This window comes from Meles meles, chromosome 2 (assembly GCF_922984935.1).
Source record: "Meles meles chromosome 2, mMelMel3.1 paternal haplotype, whole genome shotgun sequence".
In the NCBI taxonomy this organism is placed as follows: Eukaryota; Metazoa; Chordata; class Mammalia; order Carnivora; family Mustelidae; genus Meles; species Meles meles.
Genome location: NC_060067.1, coordinates 32,985,809 through 33,006,986, shown reverse-complemented (window position 1 = coordinate 33,006,986; position 21,178 = coordinate 32,985,809). Strand labels below are relative to the sequence as shown.

Here is a 21,178-nt window from a genome sequence, read left to right as displayed (position 1 = left end):
AGAGATACAGATGTAATGAAAAGAAGGCCATCTGTACCCCAATGTTTATAGCAGCAATGGCCACGGTCGCCAAACTGTGGAAAGAACCAAGATGCCCTTCAATGGACAAATGGACAAGGAAGATGTGGTCCATATACACTATGGAGTATTATGCCTCCATCAGAAAGGATGAATACCCAACTTTTGTATCAACATGGATGGGACTGGAAGAGATTACGCTGAATGAAATAAGTCAAGCAGAGAGAGTCAATTATCATATAGTTTCACTTATTTGTGGAGCATAACAAATAACATGGAGGACATGGGGAGATGGAGAGGAGAAGGGAGTTGAGGGAAATTGGAAGGGGAGATGAACCATGAGAGACTATGGACTCTGAAAAACAACCTGAGGGTTTTGAAGGGGCTGGGGGTGGGAGGTTGGGAAGCCAGGTGGAAGGTATTATGGAGGGTACGTATTGCATGGAGCACTGGGTGTGGTACATAAACAATGAATTCTGTTACACTGAAAAGAAATAAAAACAAACAAACAAAAAAAAATTATACCCAATTTACAAATAAGAAAACTGAATCTTAAAGAGTTTACATTATTTGTCTAAGTTAAATTAATTTGTAAGTGGGGGCACTAGAATTGAATCTGGAGTCTTATTCAGAAAACCTTTGGTTGTAAAAATTTACAACTGGGACTACATCAAACCAAAAAGCTTCTGCACAGCAAAGGAAACCATCAACAAAATGAAAAGGCAACCTACCCAATGAGAGAAAATATTTGCTAAACATATATCGGATCAAAGATTAATACCCCCAAATGTAAAGAACTCATACAACTGGGGAGCCTGGGTGCTTCAGTGGGTTGAGCCTCTGCCTTTGACTCGGGTCATGATCTTGGGGTCCTGTGATGGAGCTCTGCATTGGGCTCTTTGCTCAGCAGGGAGCCTGCTTCCCTCCCTCCTCTCTGCCTACTTGTGATCTCTCTCTCTGTGTCAAATAGATAAATAAAATGTTAAAAAAAAAAAAACCTCATACAACTAAATAGCAAAAAGATAAGCAATCCAAGTAAAAAATGGGCAGATGATCTGAATGGACATTGTTTTTTTTTTCAAAGAAGACATATAGATGGCCAATAGGTCCATGAAAAGTTGCTTAATGTTACTAATGATCAGGAAAATGCAAATATAAACCACAATGAGATATCACCTCACACCTGTTAGAACCGCTATAATCAAAAAGACAAGAAATAACAAGTGTTAGGACGTAGATATAAGGGAACACTTGTGCACTGTTGGAAGGAAAGTGAATTGGTGCAGGCACTGTGGAAGGTAGCATGGAGGTTTCCCACAAAAGTATAATTAGAACTACCATATGATCCAGCAATTTCACTTCTGGGTTTTTATCTAAAGAAAGCAAAAGCCCTAACTCAAAAAGATTTATGCACCCCCATGTTCACTGCAGCAAAGTTTTCAATAGCCATGATATGGAAACAACCTCACTGTTCATCAGTGGATGAATGGATAAAGAAATTGTGATACACATATATGTTCATATATATATATATATATGTATAATTCTGCCATAAGAAAGAAGGAAATCCTCTCATTTTTGACAACATGGATGGAATGGAGAGCATCATGGTAATCAGTGAAGTCAGACAGACAAAGACAAATACTGTATGACCTTACTTATTTGTGGAATCTAAAGCAGAAACAAAAAAACAACGGATTCATAGATACAAAGAACAGATTGGTGGTTGCCAAAGATGGACATAGGACTAGGAGGAAAAATAGGTGAAGAGGGTCAAAAGGTAAAAACTGCCAGTTATAAAAAACTGCTGGGGCTGTGATGTGCAGGGTAGTACCTATAGCTAACAACACCGCATTGTGTATTTGAAGGCTTCTAAGAGAGTAGATCTTAAAAGTTCTCATCACAAAAAAAAAAAAAAAAAAAAGTTCTCATCACTAGAAAAAATGTGTACCTATGTGCTGTGGTGGACTTTAACCAGACTTATTGTGGCGATTATTTTGCAAACATATACAGATACTGAATCATTATCTTGTATACCTTAAACTAAGAAAATGTTATGTGTCAATTATATCTGAATTAAAAAAAAAAAAATCCTTTGGTGAACTTAAGTCACTGCATTCTAAAAATCAGGTTATGCAGAGAATTTTGTGACACAGTAGACAGCAGTCTTAAGTCTATTAAATAAAATAGTCTTCTGGCTTCTAGCTTAGCCCCCAGTACTATTTTTTTGTTTTTGTTTTTTTAGATTTTATTTATTTATTTGACAGACAGAGATCACAAGCAGGCAGAGAGGCAGGCAGAGAGAGGGGGAAGCAGGCTCCCCGCTGAGCAGAGAGCCCCCGATGCAGGGCTCCATCCCAGGATCCTGGGATCACGACCTGAGCTGAAGGCAGAGGCTTTAAGCCACTGAGCCACCCAGTTGCGCTGCTATCCTTTTTTTTTTTTTAACCTAGTAACTTGATGTCACTTTTATATGATTTGATATTAATGTTAAAGGAACAAGAATACATAAATAAAGGCACAAAAGAGATAGACTTTTGAATAGAAAAGAGAATGATATATCCCTGTGATCATCTACTTAGATGATATGGCTTCATTATAAAAACATCAAAAGAAATTGTTCTTTATAACTACACTGAAAAAAAAAAGGTGGCGGGGCATTAAGGACCCAAAACCTAAATCACTGTCTTTGGCAGGCATTTTTTAAAACCCCAAAGTCCGTATTATATAATTACACAAAACAAGTCCACCAGTTTACAGTCGATTTTGCAGTTTCTTCTTCCTGCCAGGGACACAGCAAGACCGTGCTCTTTAGAATGAGATTCTCTATGGAGGTTTTACTGTGTTTTATAAGACACTGGAGGGATACCGCTACACCTGCTTTGAACATTTTCCAGGCCTAAGTGTTTGGTGTAGAACTCCAGGGTCTCAGTGGAGTTTGCTCATGTCCTGGAGATGATCCAGAGCTGATTCCTGAAGTAAATTCTGCCATTGTCAGCAGGGCTCAGGTGGCCTGTCTCCAGGGTTGATGTAACCTCCCGTTCTGGTGGGCACGGCAGCCCCAGAAACAAAACATTTATTGAGAGCATCCTTTGGCAGTCGCCGTGCTAGGTGCTGGTTGAGCTCCTTGAATGCCAGCCCTGCCATCTGCTCTCCTGATTACACAGCAGAAGATCCTTCAGCAACTGACACTAGGCAGTCCTAGCCTCCCCATCTTCGTCAGACCGTAGCTTCCAGGGGTTGGCTCTTCACTTCCCATCAAGTGCCCGCCTGAAAGAAGCGATGGTTAGGGGAAAGCATTTGCACCGTGTTCATTCCTCTCACTCCTCTAAGGGTCTGGCATTCGATCATCAACCCAAATCAGCTTGCCCATTTACCTTCATCAAGGTGCATTTTGATTTATGTCTTTGCTTTTCTGTACTTTTTAAATCAGCCATCATGATAAGAAACGGCCATTTGGAATTTAATGCTGTATTTACTACAAAATGGCTGACGACATTCATGCGGAAAATACTTATTGAGTGTCTCGGGTGCCCCACACAAAGCACTGGGTCCCTGAAGAAGTCGCAGCCCCTGTCATCACTGCTGGGCTCGCTGTGCAGTGGGACATAATGTGGTCTGAGGGCCCAGAGGAAGGAATATTGATTTTTGTCTGGGAAAATCAAAGAATCTTCATTGATAGGGTAACATTGCGATGGGTTTGGAAGGACGTCAAGAAGTTTTCCAGGACAGTGTGGGAAGGATAGAAGAAATGTTAGGCAAAGGTACAGAACACATGTATTGGCATATCATCTCATGGAAGGACCTGGTATGCCCAGGAGAAAGAGAGAGATTCAGAGTATCATGAGTATGTAGTATTAAAGGACAGGGCTTGGAGGGCTGGGACCACCAGATCTGAGAGGTTTTTTCAACCATGCTGAGGAGTTTGGGTTTCATTCCCATCACCAAAAGATACTCCAGCAAGCAATGTAAGGTGTTTAGTAAAACAGGGAGAAATATATGGCCAGGAGGTAGTTAAACAAAAGGCAAAAGGAGTCTTTTGCTTGAAGCTAGCAGGAAGGATGAAAACTTGTCCTATTTGAGTCAAGAGCCACTTGTCTGTGCTGACATTTATTTGGAAACTATTCTTATGGTTAATGAAAAAGCAGGGATATATTTATTTATTTATTTATTTATTTATTTTAAAAAAGATTTATTTGTTAATTTATTTGACAGAGATCACAAGTAGGCAGAGAGGCAGGCAGAGAGAGAGGAGGAAGCAGGCTCCCTGCTGAGCAGAAAGCCTGATGTGGGGCTTGATCCCAGAACCCTGGGATCATGACCTGAGCTGAATGAAGACAGAGGCTTAAACCACTGAGCTACCCAGGCGCCCCAGGGATATTATTTATTATAGTAACCAGATCATCTAAAGTATTATGTAAGGCATTGAGTTGTTTGGTGACAATGTTAAGAAAAACTTTGTTTCAGCTGAGGAGCTGGCTTAGAATTAAAGGCTCAATCCTAGCTATCATTTTGAAATGTATTTAGAATATTTCTTATGTCCTAAATTTTTATTCAAATTTTATTTTATTATATCATTGTATGGATCTTTTATGGTGGGCAACTTTCTTAGTAAGATGAAGTGGTATGTGAATAAATGTAAATAGAAAACTAAACAAAATAATATATAATATATAAGCATAACACAAAATATGCTCGTGTGTGTGTGTGTGTGTGTGTGTGTGTGTGTGTGTGTATACACTTTAAAAGTTGTGCTTGGTTTTGGTTAATGAGAACATGCTTTTTAGTTCTTCTGGATGTCTTTGAAACAGGTCAGTGGTGTCCAAACATGGTTGTTCAATGTGGACTCGCAGAGCCTAGATATCAGCCTGGAGATATATCAGCTTGGAGACAGCTAAAGTCTCTATGTGTGATTTTAATTAATTCTTCAGAAAAAGAATACTTGTTTGTATTTGTTTATTTTGGTTTTTGTGATGATGTTTGGAAACCCTTGACCTACAACTCTTTACAGACATCTGGAAGAGTATGATGAATCCAAGCTGGCTTACACCATCTTCTCCTCGGCTTATTGGTAAAACAGATGGCTTGCACTGTGGCCTGGTATCTTCCCTCTCTTTCTTCCAGGGCACCAAATCCAACATACTATGCGGAATCTGATAGCATGTTTCATGGAACATGGTTTTTCTTATTTTGGATCAAAGGAAATGGTGACCACCGAAAGTCATGTACATATGATAATTGGTTGCCTTATTGCCCTAATTAATTTCCTTCCTTCCTTCTATCTATGTGCTCAGTTGCCTATTCTTTTTCATAAAGATTACCTATTCTTTTTCATAAGCAACTTAATCATTACTTTATAGAGTTTCCCCTAATCTTGTTGATTAGGTTAATCACACCTTTCTATATATACTTTTACAACGTCTTGTGCCGACATCTCTTTTGTGGGTATTTATGACAGTTATAAACTGACATTTTTTGTGTGATCTTTTGTTTACCATCTGTCTCCTCCAAAAGATTTTAGGTTCCCTCAGGAACAGGGAGCCTTTTTGTTTGTTTATTGTTTAGATCTCTAACACTTAGCACAGTGCCTAACCCACCATGGAGGCTCCAAATTGTGTCCAATGTGGAAATAAGTGAGTGAACATGAGTATGATTAAGTATGGTGGCACACTTTGGCATATTCATGGATCAAAAATGATGGGAAATGTCTGGCAGTCCTAATCAGCAAGGGGCTGATATCTTTTCTCAACTTGTTCTTGTTCCTTGAAAGTGTGAGTCTCTTTTTGGTGACTTATATGAGAAACGATTATGGAGACTTATCTTAGTGTGAGGAACTTGTTACATGTAAAATAAAGTGGTTTCTTCACTTGTCATTGCTCACTGCTCAGAATTTTAAGGTGGGAAGAATTTGAGAATAGAGCTAATTTCATGTGTTGAAGTTGATAATGAGCTAACTCTTTTTCCTGGAATATGCAGTGTCTTTGAAATAACCAAATAAGGCATGACACTGACATAAGAACGAAACTGGGATGTTTCTTAGGTTCTCCGGCACATTTAAATGGACTGTTTCAAGTTATCGCAATGAAAGCTTGCACTCACTTGATTTTCTTGGGCGCCTTGTCAACAGTGAATCCTAATCATAGACCATCATGTTCCTCAGACTAGGATTTATCTGTAGCATTTCTTCAACTAATAAATTCTGTCAGTGACCAGGCATCATGGAAAGAGTGCAGGCTTAGAGGCAGGGGGACCGGAATTCAAGATCTGGCCAGGCTTTGCGTTGATGAACTAAAAGGTACTGGCCATGTTCCTCATTTTCTTCAAGCTTTACTTTCTTTGCTTAAAACAATGAGATAATAATGCTTACTTTGCCCTGATGATGAAAAGAGCCAGCATCTCTAAAGCACCCAGCAACTTCTTGTGACCATTAATTTCAAGATTGTATTAATTTTCAGAAAAAAAAAATCTGAATCAATTGGAAAAATTCATTAGAAATATTCCCATTGGTGTCCTGGAAGTCCTTGTAATCTATGCCAAGGAACAGAAAGACTAGTTAATTGCTACTTGCATGGAACTGAATGGTAGACTTACATTTAAAAAGCTAATCAACTCACACGTGATACTCTTAGCCAAATGCCAGCCGGGAAAAGAGTGTTCCCTAAGAGTGTCAACACTTATCAAAATACACTCCCTTTTTTGGACACAAAAGTGTTTTTACAAACCAAGTAATAATTAGAATGTTTTTGATGGAAAACTGCAGGGAATGAGACCTTTGGAACAGCAAAATGTAGTGCAGAGCCGGGTAGGTGGAGAGATAGCCCAAGAAATGTTCCAAGCCTTAGGATGGGAGGAATCTCATTTTTTCCCGAGACTTGCCAGCGAAGCTCAGATCCCCATCCTGCTGCTGCTTCGGAGCAGAGAGGACAGCGACTTCGTTGTCCTGCCTTGTAAAAGCTTGCACTTAGGTTCAGCAAGGAGAGGGTCAGGTGAAGGTTGGGGACGCAGGACCCAGTGGGGAGGCGGGGGATTTTGACGACTGTTTCTGCTTAGTACTTGGCAAAAGAGCAGAGCACTCCTTCTGAGGAAATGATCTGAGGGCCAGCCAGGTGGACTTGTGGGCGGATGCCATATTGAGTAGCAGCCGCGGAGAGAGGGACCGAGTACTCAGCTCCCCAGACTTAGGTACAGAGCAGAATTTTTCCCACCTTCAGCACTTAGTATATGGGCTATGCACCAGACCCCATGTGTGTCTTGAAGAGCAGTGACTATCATGCATTTAGGTATATCGCTTAATGTGAGCAAAAACGCTGTTTCTATTGAAACGCAGAATCTGCTCTTGTATTATTGATGGTGCTGGAATTATTTGGCTGAGGCAGGGCAAATTTCATGTATTGATGGGTAATGAGAATGCCTATGCATTGTATTCTAAACAACTAAGGCTCCTCTGACGGCTGAGATAAGAAAAGTGCTGGAAAGCAGATGCGTGATAGCTTCTCTGGTACATTCATTTCGTCTGGGGTCATTGTGGTTCATGTGCCTTCATTGAAGAGAAATGAGTCATATATTCTCCTTGCTGAATTCGTTCATGGACCAGATTCCCCAGGAGCTTTCCCCATTTTAGTGTGTAGCTGACTCCTTTAAAGAAATAGAATGCAGCCAAAGTAAAATAGTGCCAGTTATTGCTATGATTTAGAATTCCATGTTTCGTTCGGTGCTTTTGTTACCTTGGTTGCCACTGTAGGTGTGTCTGTCTGTACTCCTGGCCAAGCCACCCCCAATGGAAACAAAATAACCTGACCTATATACATTCTTTGTAGCCCTGGGTATTCATTCGTAGTACTTTTTAATATATCAAGTTGACATTTCTGATGGTGATTCAGATGACATGAATTTTATAAGATAAACTGAAGTAAAATAAAACCCAGAACTCAAGGCTCCTCTACACCAGTACGAAAATTGCCTACACTGTCTTAGAAACTCCCCTTCAGCTTCAGAGTCCGGGTCAAATGCCGCTAATGCCAGAACGCCCCTCTGCCCTCAATAAGCAGATCCTTTCCCCCACGTTAGGATTTCCTCACTGTCCTTCTCTGCACTGCCCACTCGGCACTCTTTTCCATTCTACATTGTGGCTGTCTTTGTTGGGTGTTTGCATAAAAACCTATTGTAACCTTCTTAACAACGAAGAGCTTTAAAGAATTTTTTTTTAAAATATTTTATTTATTTGACAGAGAGAAATCACAACTAGGCAGAGAGGCAGGCAGAGAGAGAGGAGGAAGCAGGCTCCCCGTGGAGCAGAGAGCCCGATGTGGGGCTTGATCCCAGGACCCCGGGATCATGACCTGAGCCGAAGGCAGAGGCTTTAACCCACTGAGCCACCCAGGTGCCCCGAGCTTTAAAGAATTTTTAAATGAGTGTTCATGTTTTCTGCCCTGCCCAGAACAAATTGAATCTAAGAACTACTTACTGTGTGATGCTATTTTTCCTGCTCTTGTTGATTAATCAAAATTGTTTCAACATCTCTTCTGTGCCAACAATTGTTATTCTGTGCCAGGGAGATATGGTGAATGAGGCATACACGGTCTCTGCCTTTGATCAGAAGTAATTTCCTTCCTTCTCTATGCCTCTCCTTTGGGAAATGGAGTAGGAGAATGTAAGAGGCTGGACAGGAAAGGAGAAAAGAAACACTGTGAGTTTGTTGGAAAGTGCAAACGTTGCCCCTGTTCTCCTTTTCATGGTCAAGTTTGGGTTTGGCTCAGGTTTGCATTCAAATTTCTCCTGCTCTGAATCCTTTCTGGAGTTCCAAATGGCACTGTTTCCTTCCACATTGCAGGCTGAGTCCTCTGGTATTTCTCAGTCCCTGGGTCTTTGGAGCTAGGCCTCTGGGAATGGACCTCTCAGAACCCAACCTAGGGTTAGGGTTAGGGCCTAGGAGCATGGAAGGTTTGACCAGCCGGCTTTGCGGTGACCTTCCCTGAGGGCCAAGTTGAGAGCATGGGTTGGGTGAGTTTCAGGCTCAGGGTTTGTGTCAAGGGGCCTGTTGAAAGTGTCAGTTCTCTGGGATTGGCTCAGGTTTGCTCTGAATCCTTTCTGGAGTCCCAAATGGCACGGTGTCCTTCTGGGTGGAATAAGTCCCCTGCTTGTGTTCAAATTCCCATTCTGATTGCTTTCTGCCTGGCCCTGGAATTGTTGCTTAATCTCACTGAGGATCACTTTGTGCTATTAAGAGTCTACCACTTCCAATCAGATGATGTTGGGTGCCTGGTTCATAATGTGCGCTTAATTAGTGTCAGTGTTCTTATTTTCATTATTACCATTAGCTGCTGCTGTCTTTATGTGAATGGCTATAAGGGTTATGTCAGCACTGATGGGAATAGGGTGGAGACAGCCCCAGCTGGGAATTTGCTCAATGGTCTCCTCTCCCAGGTGGCACAGCAGCCTTCAGGCTCTCTGAACAACTCGGAGGGTGTGCTGGAACCTTCCATATGTGGACCTAATCTGACAGTTGTGGGCTTCCTGGCTTTCACCTCCTGCTGGCAGTCTTCCTTTGGCTTCCACTAAACCTTAACAAATGGGAGAATGTGTGAAGGGAAGAAGAAATTTACTCCCCTCTTTGGCCTCCTGGTTGTAAGTTTACTTAGACCCGAAGGGAAGAATGGTGTTCAATATCTTGTGGGTTAAGCTATCTCCTGGCTAGAACTTTGTTTCCTCCAATACTAACAAAATGGATTTTCTTCCCCCCCAACCCTTTCTTGTTAATAGGGTGCTGAGAAAATTTTGTCAATGAATGAATCAGGAGAACTGCAAGACCTCTTAACCAAAATTGAGGTAATTGTGCTTTTAGCAACTTATTTTTAGTAATCAAAATGTTAAACACATTCTGATTGTAATTGAGTTTTCCTAATTGAATTCTTCTCTCCATGTTCTTATGGAATAGGATGTGTGTGGCAGTTTTAATTTGATATCACCTGCCATTAGGTTTGCTCCTGCTGGAGTGACTTTGGTGTTAGCTTCTACCAACCTCATACAATATATTAGCTGGGAATTCCAGTCAGTGTTATTAGAGCCTAATTCGTCATAATAGAGATGTTGATGAAGTGTTTCAGAATCAGGCAATTGTTTTGAAGTACATTTACAATTTTCATTTAAATTATTTTTTCCATGGATCAGCTTATCATTTCTAAAGATTACAGGAAAATGGTTTCTCCAAAAGTATACACTTTAATTTTGTTCTAATCCTTATGATTATGGCATCAGAACAGTGATTGGTTCCAATATATAATGTATCAAATCAAAATATATAATGTATCAAAAGAGGAAGCCTTCTGTTAAACTATTTTATCAGCCTGTTTCTATCAGTAGGAAATTCATACATTTTCTTCTCCAAACTGGGACCCTTTGAGAATGAAAAGTTTCTATTAATAATTGTTCTGGGCCAGCACACACGCACCAGGACATTCCCAGGTGAACTGGGCAATATGGCCACCCAGTATCTATATGCTAGTACTGGCTCTTCTTGCTTTAGTTTCCTTTACTGACCTCATGTCTGATTCGCTACCATTTTTTTGTATTTCACTTGAAAGAGAGAACTATGTGTGGCTTCTTCCTACCATTCCTTTGGGCAAGCTGTCTAGTCTGACTAGAATGCTCTTGGTCCAATTCCTCACTTCCCTCCACCATCTGCAAGACCCACAAAGAGTATCACTTCTTCCCCCAAATCATACCTTGTCTCTCTTACCTTGGAATTCCTATAACCCTCTTTTTGTTGTATGCTTATCAAATTTTTTTTTTCATTTTGCTTTTGTATTACTTTTCAATGGCTATTTGACTCATGTCCCAAATGAACTATGTGTTTCTTGGTTTTAAGAATCATGCCTTTTTCATACTGTGATCTTTCCCAAAGGACAAGCACAATGAGGACAGGTACTCCATATTCTGCCACTCCTCTCAGCTTGAAAATCCGTATGGATGGATTTATTTTTTTTCCTTTTGTCCCTATACTCAACACCAACCCTTTGAAACCATTAATTTGGCATATATATTTTTTTAAATGATTTAACTTGGTTAAGGTGTGTTATTTTCTGTGTACATTTTTAATTTATGTAACATTGTTATGTACTGTACCTAACTATATTGCAAATTATTTTTACTAAGTGCTGTGTTTTTAAGAATCATCTATGTTGGGGCGCCTGGGTGGCTCAGTGGGTTAAAGCCTCTGCCTTCGGCTCGGGTCATGATCCCAGGGTCCTGGGATCGAGCCCCGCATCAGGCTCTCTGCTCCGCAGGGAGCCTGCTTCCTCCTCTCTCTCTGCCTGCCTCTCTGCCTAGTTGTGATTTCTCTCTGTCAAATAAATAAAATATTTAAAAAAAAAAAAAGAATCATCTATGTTACTGTATGAACATTTAATCCATTTCTTCTAACTACTCCAGGGTGGAAATATTTTATATCTGTATTATCCAAAGTAGGAGCCACAGGTTACATATGGCTACCGAGCACTTTATAGGCACTATTATAGTGAATAATATGGCTAGTGTGACTGAGAAACTGAAATTTTAATTTTATTTAATTTTACTTATTTAAAATTAAATTTAAATAGCTGCATGTGGCCAGTGACTCCTGTTTTGGACAGGGCCACTCCGTGGTGACCACCCACTATTTTTTACACACCTACTCTTCCATTGATGGATACCTAGATGTCCTTCAACATCCTTCTCAAACAGTGCTGTCAGGAACAGCCTTGAACATATTCCCCTATGGATTTCTCTGGGAGTAGAAATTGCTTAAGTATACACTTAATTTTCCAAGTAGATGTGTCTCTGAAATGGTTCACCTTGAAGATACTCCTTCTTGTAGAGAAAGAAGTTTAGTGTGTTGCCACATTCTTTTATTTGTTTCCACATTCTTTACTGTTTTACATTGTTCTCTAATGTACTGTTCTCTAATTTTTGCTAGGATAATAAGTGTAAATGTATATTGCCTTACTGTTCTAATTTATATTTTCCTGATTACCACTGAGTTTAGGTTTCTCATTTATGCTTGTTAGATTTTGGATTTCTTGTATGAATTGTGTATTTTTACATCTTACATCATGAAAGTTTTTTTTTTTGTTTGTTTTGTTTTGGTTGGTTTGCAGAAGCTCCTTCTATATTCTAAATATTAATTTTTTCCTTTGTTTTAGTCATTGCCAATATTTCCTTTCCTTTTTCCAGTTTTTTTCATGATGTCCTTCATCCAATAGAAATCCTCTGATATAATCAAATTATTCTTCCTCATAATGAAGTGAACTTTCATCTTAAGGTCACAACGGTATTATCCTATATCTCTTTCTATTAATTTTATAATGTCTCACATCTAAGTCTTCATTCATATGGAATGCCTTTCATTTCCTTTTTCTTTTTCTTTCTTTTTTTGGTGGATAAAATGATAGAAGTTTTTGAGGTGAAGATACAGAAAGAGTTCTCAGGAGTAAGAGGGGTCCTGACAGGGTTGCCCTTCATTTTCTTACTTATAATGAAATATCTTCTCCAAATCACCTACTAAATAATCTACCATTTTTTTTTTATTGCTTTGTTGTGCCAATTTTATACCATAGTAAATCCTCATGTGCATTCGGGTCTTGGTTTGAGCTCTCTAGTCAGTTCCATTGTCGGTTCTCATTGTACCAATATCATATTGTTTTTATTTCTGTCATTTAACAGCATCTTTTAGAGCATGTAGGGTAAATCTCTCTCATTACTGTTTTTGAAGATTGATGATTGGCTTAGCTGTTCATGGACTTTTGTTTTTTGTGTCTATAATCCCTTAATTCAGATTGGATAACACCAGCATGCTATATATATAACCTTTCTCTCTCAGCTCAAAGAATTTTAGAAAGAAACTTTTGTTCTCTTCACTAAGTCTGTCTCCATTCTACAGATGACATAAATAAGGTGCAAATATTTAAGACGTTGAAAATGAAGATGTTGAAAAGAATTGTATGGTACTGGCTTCTGCTGTTGTAGTTGCTGTAAGGTGCTATAATTCTGTTGGGCTGCTTTTCCCGAATGGCAAAACTGGAAGAGAAATTGTGGCCATCCAAGAAAGCCCTAAGCTTTGCCTGTGAAAGAAGCTAGGGCTTAAGACACACCAACTAGGTAAAGATACCTTCAAGAGAGGCAATTGGAAGAGCCAAGAAAAGTGGCTAGGGATGCAGGATTCAGGTCTAAACCAATCTCATTCTTCAAGTTGAGTTTTGGCAGTGGAGTAGGAATTAAATATTCATGAGGTTGGAAACATTGGAGACTTAACTATGTAGCAAGTAATATTCTTGATGTTTCACATGTATTAAATCATGGAAACCTCACAATAATTCTACATGTTGGGTTCTGTTATTGTCCCCATTTTATTGACAAGGAAATGGAGGCACAGAAGATTAGATCACTTGCTAAAGACCTTACACATAGTATTTGATTCATGATTCCAATCACCTTGACTCCAAAGCCCATGGTCATAAGCATGAATCTATGCTTCCATGATTCTCAGATTAAGTGGCATATAGCTGTCTGCAAAATCTGATCATATGAGGTAGGACAGAAGGCTCAAGTAGACAGACCATTACATCCAGGGAGCAGGCTAGATTTTAACATTAGGCTCTGAAATTAGGGGTGGGACATCCTGGAAGATAGGTAAATTGGTCATAATTTTAGAAAGTAACCAGACAAATATTGCCAGGTTCTAGTTTGCTGTAACTTGGTACTACATGGTAGATGATGCCTGTCCTGGTCCTCATAATTCAGGTCCTAGTTTTCAGTAGTTATTCCAAATGATGGCGAGCAAAGAGGCAGAGCAGTTGCAGTTAGAGCATTAAAAATGGAGTCAACAAATAATTTAAAATTTCCTGGTTGAAGAATCTTAGCATACATCCAGCCCAAGTGAAAACGGCTCTGGGAAGCCGAGTGAGCCTGATTCATTGATGAAGATTGTCAGTGGACTTACACATGAGGAGCTAGTCCAAGCCAGCAGAAGCAGCTGGAATACAGCAATAGGTGGTATGGATACTTGTGCTCAGTGGAGCTAGGTGTACCGTGTACCAGTGGGCGTTCTGTTCCTGAGATGAAATTTGCAGGGGATTCTTCCAGTATGAGGGTATGAGCTCCATGGGGACACAGTATGAGCAGTATGTGGACACAAGATCCTTGTCTACTTTGTTCTATTCTTTTCTTCTAGCACCTAGAACAGGGATTGGCAAATAATAGACAATAAATATTTGTTCAGCAAAAAGATGAATAAATTCTCTTTCATCCAAGGTTTCTTTTTTGAGAAGGCAAAGCAGTTAACTGATGAAAAAGGAGAGAAAAATTATTATTTTATGTAGGATAATGCTTGGGTGAGAAGGATGAAATGAAAACACCATTTGAGTGAAATTTATTTATTTATGTATTTATGTATTTCTTTATATGAATACACAAGCTGAAGATTAGAAGCAAAGAAGTGTTTCAGGCTCCCCCTAAACAATAACCATGATGAATGGCTGATCCTGCTGGTGTCCATACAGAGAAAGCGGGGGGAGCCTTGAGATGTATTAGCAAACACCTGGTTATGGCAGATACTGAATTAAAGATTGCAGATGGTAGAGAAGCTCCAAGTACGCTTTTGCCTTGCTATTTTTTTTTTTTAAGTTATGAACAAACATTCTTGTCATTTCTAATGAGATTGCCAATATAGTGTCCATTGCCTGTACTTTTTTCTTGTAAAATCTGACTCTCCCCTGAGGGCTGGTGACTACTTACTTATTGGTCATGAAGAACAGGGGTAAGATTTTCAGCTACAGATGGAAGATGCTATGGCTATTTTTACGGGGCATTGGAGCTGTCAGAAAGTGTTCTAACTCTCCCTGGAGAAGCATAGCTCTGGATGATCAACCTTCCCGCTGGGGTTGCCCATGGCATGGTCATAGACCACAGCAGCAGAACACCACCTGCCTGCCTCTCTCTGAAATCTGAACATCTTTTTAAGTACGTTTGTGGCAGTCCATCACCCTGGGTTCAAGAATCAGACTCATGCATTTAGACTTACACATTTAGGATCATGAGTTACAAATTTCCTCTGTGTCTGGATTTTGTTCAGTGGCTTCTTTCTCATGTCTGCAAAGGGAGGACACTGGAAACTCTGATTAATCAGGAAAGATTGTATCTATTAGCAGCCTGATCAGACAGAGAGGTGGTTAGCAGCCACTTAACAAGCATTTGCTGAGTTAAATTGTTGAATATAGTTTAAAACAAAATACACAGACAGAGGTAAATTGTCCAGAGATGACTATATGCCAAGTGTGCACTCTTTGAGGATTTCTTATGTGGATAAATTGTCTTCATAGACAATCTGGATGATGAGGCTTATGGTTATAGGAACTCAGATAAATTACTTCCTCTTTGCTGGAATACTTGAGTCTTTCCAGCTCTATTAGAATAGGAATGGGCAATCTAAGGTTAAAAATAATAAATACATTCATTTCCTAATTTCAAGGAAGACATTGAAAGCCTTTGATATTTCTGTATTAGATAAGGGGACAATCTCTTTATGTTTCTGAATTTGAGTTTGTGCTACAAAGGAAATCTATTTGACAACAATTCATGACCTCCACCTTTTTCTCCTTGTGTCCTTGGTCCTTTGTTAGAAACTCTGAAGTTCTTCTGTACTTCAATTCAGATGATGACAGTATGGAGTAGACTTATTCAAAGACCTAAGGGTGGGGTTGGGAGCTACTCTGAAGTGAACAGGAAAGTGTCTGGCTCACTGTTTGATCCCCAGTGCCGTGTACAGTGCCTGGCAGGTAGACACTTAATATTTGTGGAATGGAGGAATACATGAAAGTGTCTCACCTACTGAGTGTCTATTTTTTAAAAGTCTCTTATCAAGTATATGTGAACAGAAATAGGTAAAATGGGAGAATGACTTCTCCCTCCTTTCTTTTTGAATTCTACCCCAAAGGGACATGCCTTTACCCAAACCACTATTCAAAGGAGGGTTATTCTGTAGACTCAGTCCTCCGTGTGCTATTCTCACCCAGGTCTGCACAGTTTCTCACTTTGCTGGGCTACAGGGCATGGAAGAGCTAATTGCTTCAAGTTCAATGTTGCTGCAGTTAAACCTCTTCATTGAAAGTGGAAGTCTGAGGGAAACTGGAAGGGGAGATGAACCATGAGAGACTATGGACTCTGAAAAACAACCAGAGGGTTATGAAGGGGCAGCGGGGGGGGGGCGGGGTGGGAGGTTGAGGAACCAGGTGGTGGGTAATAGGGAGGGCACGTACTGCATGGAGCACTGGGTGTGATGCCAAAACAATGAACACTGTTATGCTGTAAATAAGCAAATAAAAATAAATAAATTAATTAAAAAAAAAAAAAAGAAAGTGGAAGTCTGCTTTGTTGCTAAGAATAATGACTATTGCTACATTCGGTTCTCCCTTCTTCCTCCTTTCTAGATTCTACATTTGGGCTGTTTCCATTGTCCTTGTTTGGGGGACTTTTCTAGCTCTTTCAACATTTGTCCTGAGGGCAGAACCACCGACTTAGCTGCATCTAATATATGGAATCCAAGCCGGTTCTTTTTCTTTGTTGAGCCTCTTTTAAGGTGGAACCAAAGTCTAATGGAAGTGTAACATTATAACAAAAGTGCTTTCTGAAGGAGACAGCTAGAAATGACTGAATTATTTATTTTTATTAGAAGATTGGAGTCGATTGTGCTGGGTGACTTAACCGGAATGAGATTCCTGGAGGCTAATGGAGCAGTGTGAACTCCAGACCTGCTCACCCCCACCCCACTTCTGTTTCAGTCACAGCATGTATCGTTTTAATTCTTTTTGGTTTGAGGATCCCATATAATACATTATTGGAGACAAGCAGGATGTAAATAAAGGTTAAAAACTACTCTTAAAGAGGGAAGACTGGGGGATTTGCTCTTTTTTGGTTCTTTTTATTTAAATTTCAGTTAGTTAGCATACCGTATAATATTAGTTTCAGGCATACAATAGAGTGATTCAGCACTTCCATACAACACCTGACACTCATCACAAGTGCACTCCTTAATCCCTATCCTCTATTTAATCCATCGCCGCCCGGCCTCCCCTCTGATAACTATGTTTATTCTCTATAGTTAAGAGTCTGTTTCTTGGTTTGCCTCTCTCTCTCTCTCTTTTTTTCCCCCAATGATCATGTGTTTGTTTCTTAAATTCCACATATGAGTGGAATCATATGGTTTTTCTTTCTCTGACTTATTTCGCTTAGCATAACACTCTCTAGCTCCATCCACATCATTGGGAATGGCAAGATTTCATTCTTTTGGGTGGCTGAGTAATATTCCATTGCATATATCTTCCACATCTTCTTTATCCATTCAAGTATCAAGGGACATTTGGGTTGTTTGGACAAATATTGTTTGGCAATATTTGGAAGATACCTATACAAAAATTTATTTGTAGTCTATCTGAAATTCAAATTAACTGGGCATCTCATCTTTTTAGCTGCAAAATTTGATAACCCTATTCTGCTTGGAACCAGACCTAGTTGTAATCTAGCACGAATAGGTGAAGTCTTGGACTCAGGGACTAAGTTCTCTAGAGCCTAGTACTCTAGGTTCTCTAGAACCTAGGTCAGCCCAGCATTTGTTCTGACCAGTCAGGGCTCTTGCTGTACAAGTCATTATGTATTTTTTTTTTTAAGATTTTATTTATTTATTTGACAGATAGAGATCACAAGTAGGGAGAGAGGCAGGCAGAGAGAGAGAGAGAGAGGAGGAAGCAGGCTCCCCGCCAAGCAGAGAGCCCGACGCGGGACTCGATCCCAGGACCCCGAGATCATGACCTGAGCCGAAGGCAGCAGCTTAAACCACTGAGCCACCCAGGCACCCCATCATTATGTATTTTTAATATAAACTTCTAGCATAGCTCTAATGAATGTCAAGGGCCTATCTTTATCATATTCTTTCTAAAATTCATTAAGAACACCATTATTTACTAATTCTCTTATAATTTGTTTTTTTCCTCAATTTTTATTTTATTTTTAAAAATTTTTTATTTTTTAAAATTTCTTCTCAGTGTACCAGAATTCATTGTTTATGCACCACACCCAGTGCTCCAAGCAACACGTGCCCTCCGAAATACCCACGACCAGGCTCACCCAACCCCCCACCTCCCTCCCCTCCAAAACCCTCAGATTGTTTTTCGGAGTCCATAGTCTCTCATGTTTCATCTCCCCCTCCAGTTTCCCTCAACTCCCTTCTCCTCTCCTCCCTTCATTTCCTATCACTAGGTTTGTTTTTACTCAGTCGTTGGATTTTTTTCTAAAGACTTTAATATTATGTAAAATTATTGATTCACTATACCATGTTTTGATCTAATAGCTAAGTCAAACTGTAACTGCAAGTGAACTTTGCCATATAGAGAAAATGTATTATCTGAAAAGGAATCTGGGAACATACAAATTTTCAGGCAATCATGCCCTTCATGTTTATTCCCCAAAGTGCATTCCTTAAGGTATTAATTGAAAGAGAATTATAGTTGTTTCCTGGGAAAAGGGTTATTGTAGCTGTATGAGCTGGGAAACGGTAGATTAAACCTAGTTAATGGGTTCCTTTCATTTGGGTGCTTTGGGGACTTTAGTGTATGCAATTGTGAATCTCCAGAGAACAGCTATATGTATGTGTATGTAAAATATGTTTGTCTGAGTGTGTTTCTGTATGTGTATATAGATTGTATTTCCCAATCTTATTTTATTTTGTTCTTTCTTTTTGGGGGAACAGGTGGTGGGTAATGGGGAGGGCACGTTTTGCATGGAGCACTGGGTGTTGGGCAAAAAGAATGAATACTGTTACGCTGAAAAAATAAATAAAATGGAAAAAAAAAGATTTTATTTATTTATTTGACAGAGAGAGATCACAAGTAGGCAGAGAGAGAGGGGGAAGCAGGCTCCCCGCTGAGCAGAGAGCCCTACAGGGGGCTCAATCCCAGGACCCTGAGATCATGACCTGAGCCAAAGGCAGAGGCTTAACCCATTGAGCCACCAGGCACCCCTTCCCAATCTTATTTTAGCAATTATTCCCTTCACAAAGCCAAGCTTTCAAACACTGCTGCAGACTCCTATTTTGCAAGTCAGAAGCTTGGTCTTAATTCACTTTTCTCTCTGTATTCGTTCTGAATGACTCCTTCTTAGTTTTCCCCCCAGTTGATGGATACCACTAGTGGACGCCAGCAAAGGATATGTGCTCAAAGAAGCAAATAGAAATGTGTATGAATAATTTTCAAAATATTATCCTCAACAAACTGCATAGTTATTTTCATTCTAGTAGAAGGGTGTTTTATCTTTACTTGAGGTAGAGTGGTGGATAGCCATTGTGGGAAGTTTTATGGACTTAGATAAATGTATTAAGATTTCAATGCCTATTTCCTTAAATATAAAATGAGGGTAAAGATGCCTGAATTACCTGCTTTGCACTAGAAGGTGTCTGTATGTGTAAAGGATGAGCTTAGGGAAGGCTCTATGCAATAAGGCATTTGAAAGTGCTTTTAAAAAACCAAAGCATTATTCAAATGTGCAGCACAACAATAAATCTTCAGTTGACAGTGACTGCTCCACTCTTCAGCTTTTAGTTTTCTGATTTTCCAGACTCACTATTAGTGATACTCTTCTATAAACAAAACTAGAAAACTGTTAAGAGTTACTAAAGGGAAAGCTACAGTATTTTCCGCTAATGCAAATAACCATTTCCTGAATTGCTTGGTTTGTAAATGCGTGTTTTCATAAGATAGATTTCCTGGGTTATGGACCCTTTCACCTAAAATGTGCCAGCCTTCACGAACCGAGGTTGTGCTGCTGATGGCCATCAATGGGATAATAAGTAGAACTTCAGCAAGCTTCCCCCTTGGGTCTAATGTGCAAAAATGGTCGGTGATTTCAAGTCCACAGCCATATCATGCCAATATTATTTTACGACCATCCATAATACAGAACTACAGGAAGGCTGACTGAGTTGTTCATGCTAACGCGTCTTTCTGTCCTCCCTGTTCCTCTACAGAGAGTACAGCATCCACATGAGTGCCCCTCCTGTGGAGGCTTTGGCTTTCTTCCGTGCTCTGTCTGCCACGGGAGCAAGATGTCAGTGTTTCGAAACTGCTTTACAGACTCTTTCAAAGCTCTGAAGTGTACCGTCTGCAACGAGAATGGTCTTCAGCGCTGTAAGAGTTGTGTTGGTTAGGTGGACCTCCCACTGGGGGAGCACCTCTACTTATTAACCAAAGTCAGTTGTATGGTTTATACTTTTTTTTTTAAAGGTAATGTTTATGGACTAATCAATAAACTTTGTTTATTGTAATTGCCTTTGTTTTGAATTTTTGTCGTGGCCATTTTCATCAATTTATTAAATAAAGGTTTGTTTCCCAACGATGTGCCATGCCGTGGGCTAGACTGTGGTTTCTGCTTGGAATTAATGGAGTACCCAGGAGTATCCCAGGATATCCAAACTCTGATTTGTTAAATGTGTTTGACTTTTCTGAAGAGAAGACAGAATATATCTAACAGTGCCTATGGCCATGTCACCCTTTTGTCTAAAATGAGTTAATCTGGGGCACCTGGGTGGCTCAGTGGGTTAAGCCTCTGCCTTCGGCTCAGGTCATGATCTCAGGGTTCTGGGATCGAGCCCCGCATCGGGCTCTCTGCTTAGCAGGGAGCCTGCTTCCCCCTGTCTCTCTGCCTACTTGTGATCTCTCTCTCTCTCTCTCTGTAGAAAATGAATAAAATCTTAAAAAAAAAAAAAATGAGTTAATCCAACTCCCGAGATGCATAATGAACTTCTGTGTGTCTCAGCTACAGAGAGGAAGATGGCTCTGGCGAATGTAAAAGAATATAATCATATTTATACTTAGTAGAATTTTTTAAAGCTGTAAATCAGTCTTGGAGTGGATGACATTAATGATAGATTGTTAACGTTATCGGGTGGATTTCTTGGTGGTGATACAAAAGCTTCCAGAAGACTTATCTGGACTTAGTTTTTTAAATATTTTCTTTGTATTACTATCACTGAAAGCCTTCCAAAAAGGTGCTATTGTACTTCCGAGATGGGCATAGTTTGAACACATAGGCAACGTTAGCAAAGTGGACAAAAGAAATTTTGTTGTAATTATTGGTTGTTGCC

General features: G+C 39.8%; 1 protein-coding gene across 1 annotated transcript in view; it reads left to right on the top strand.

The window, feature by feature from the left end:
* GRXCR1 (glutaredoxin and cysteine rich domain containing 1) overlaps nt 1–20,242 on the top strand; it is a 133,871-nt gene extending 113,629 nt beyond the window's left edge. Inside the window, exons 3-4 of the mRNA XM_045984453.1 lie at nt 9,778–9,843; nt 20,063–20,242. Of these exons, the coding sequence (XP_045840409.1) occupies nt 9,778–9,843; nt 20,063–20,242 (246 nt within the window). The remainder of the gene's footprint in view (nt 1–9,777; nt 9,844–20,062) is intronic.
* Nucleotides 20,243–21,178: the final 936 nt, after the last annotated feature.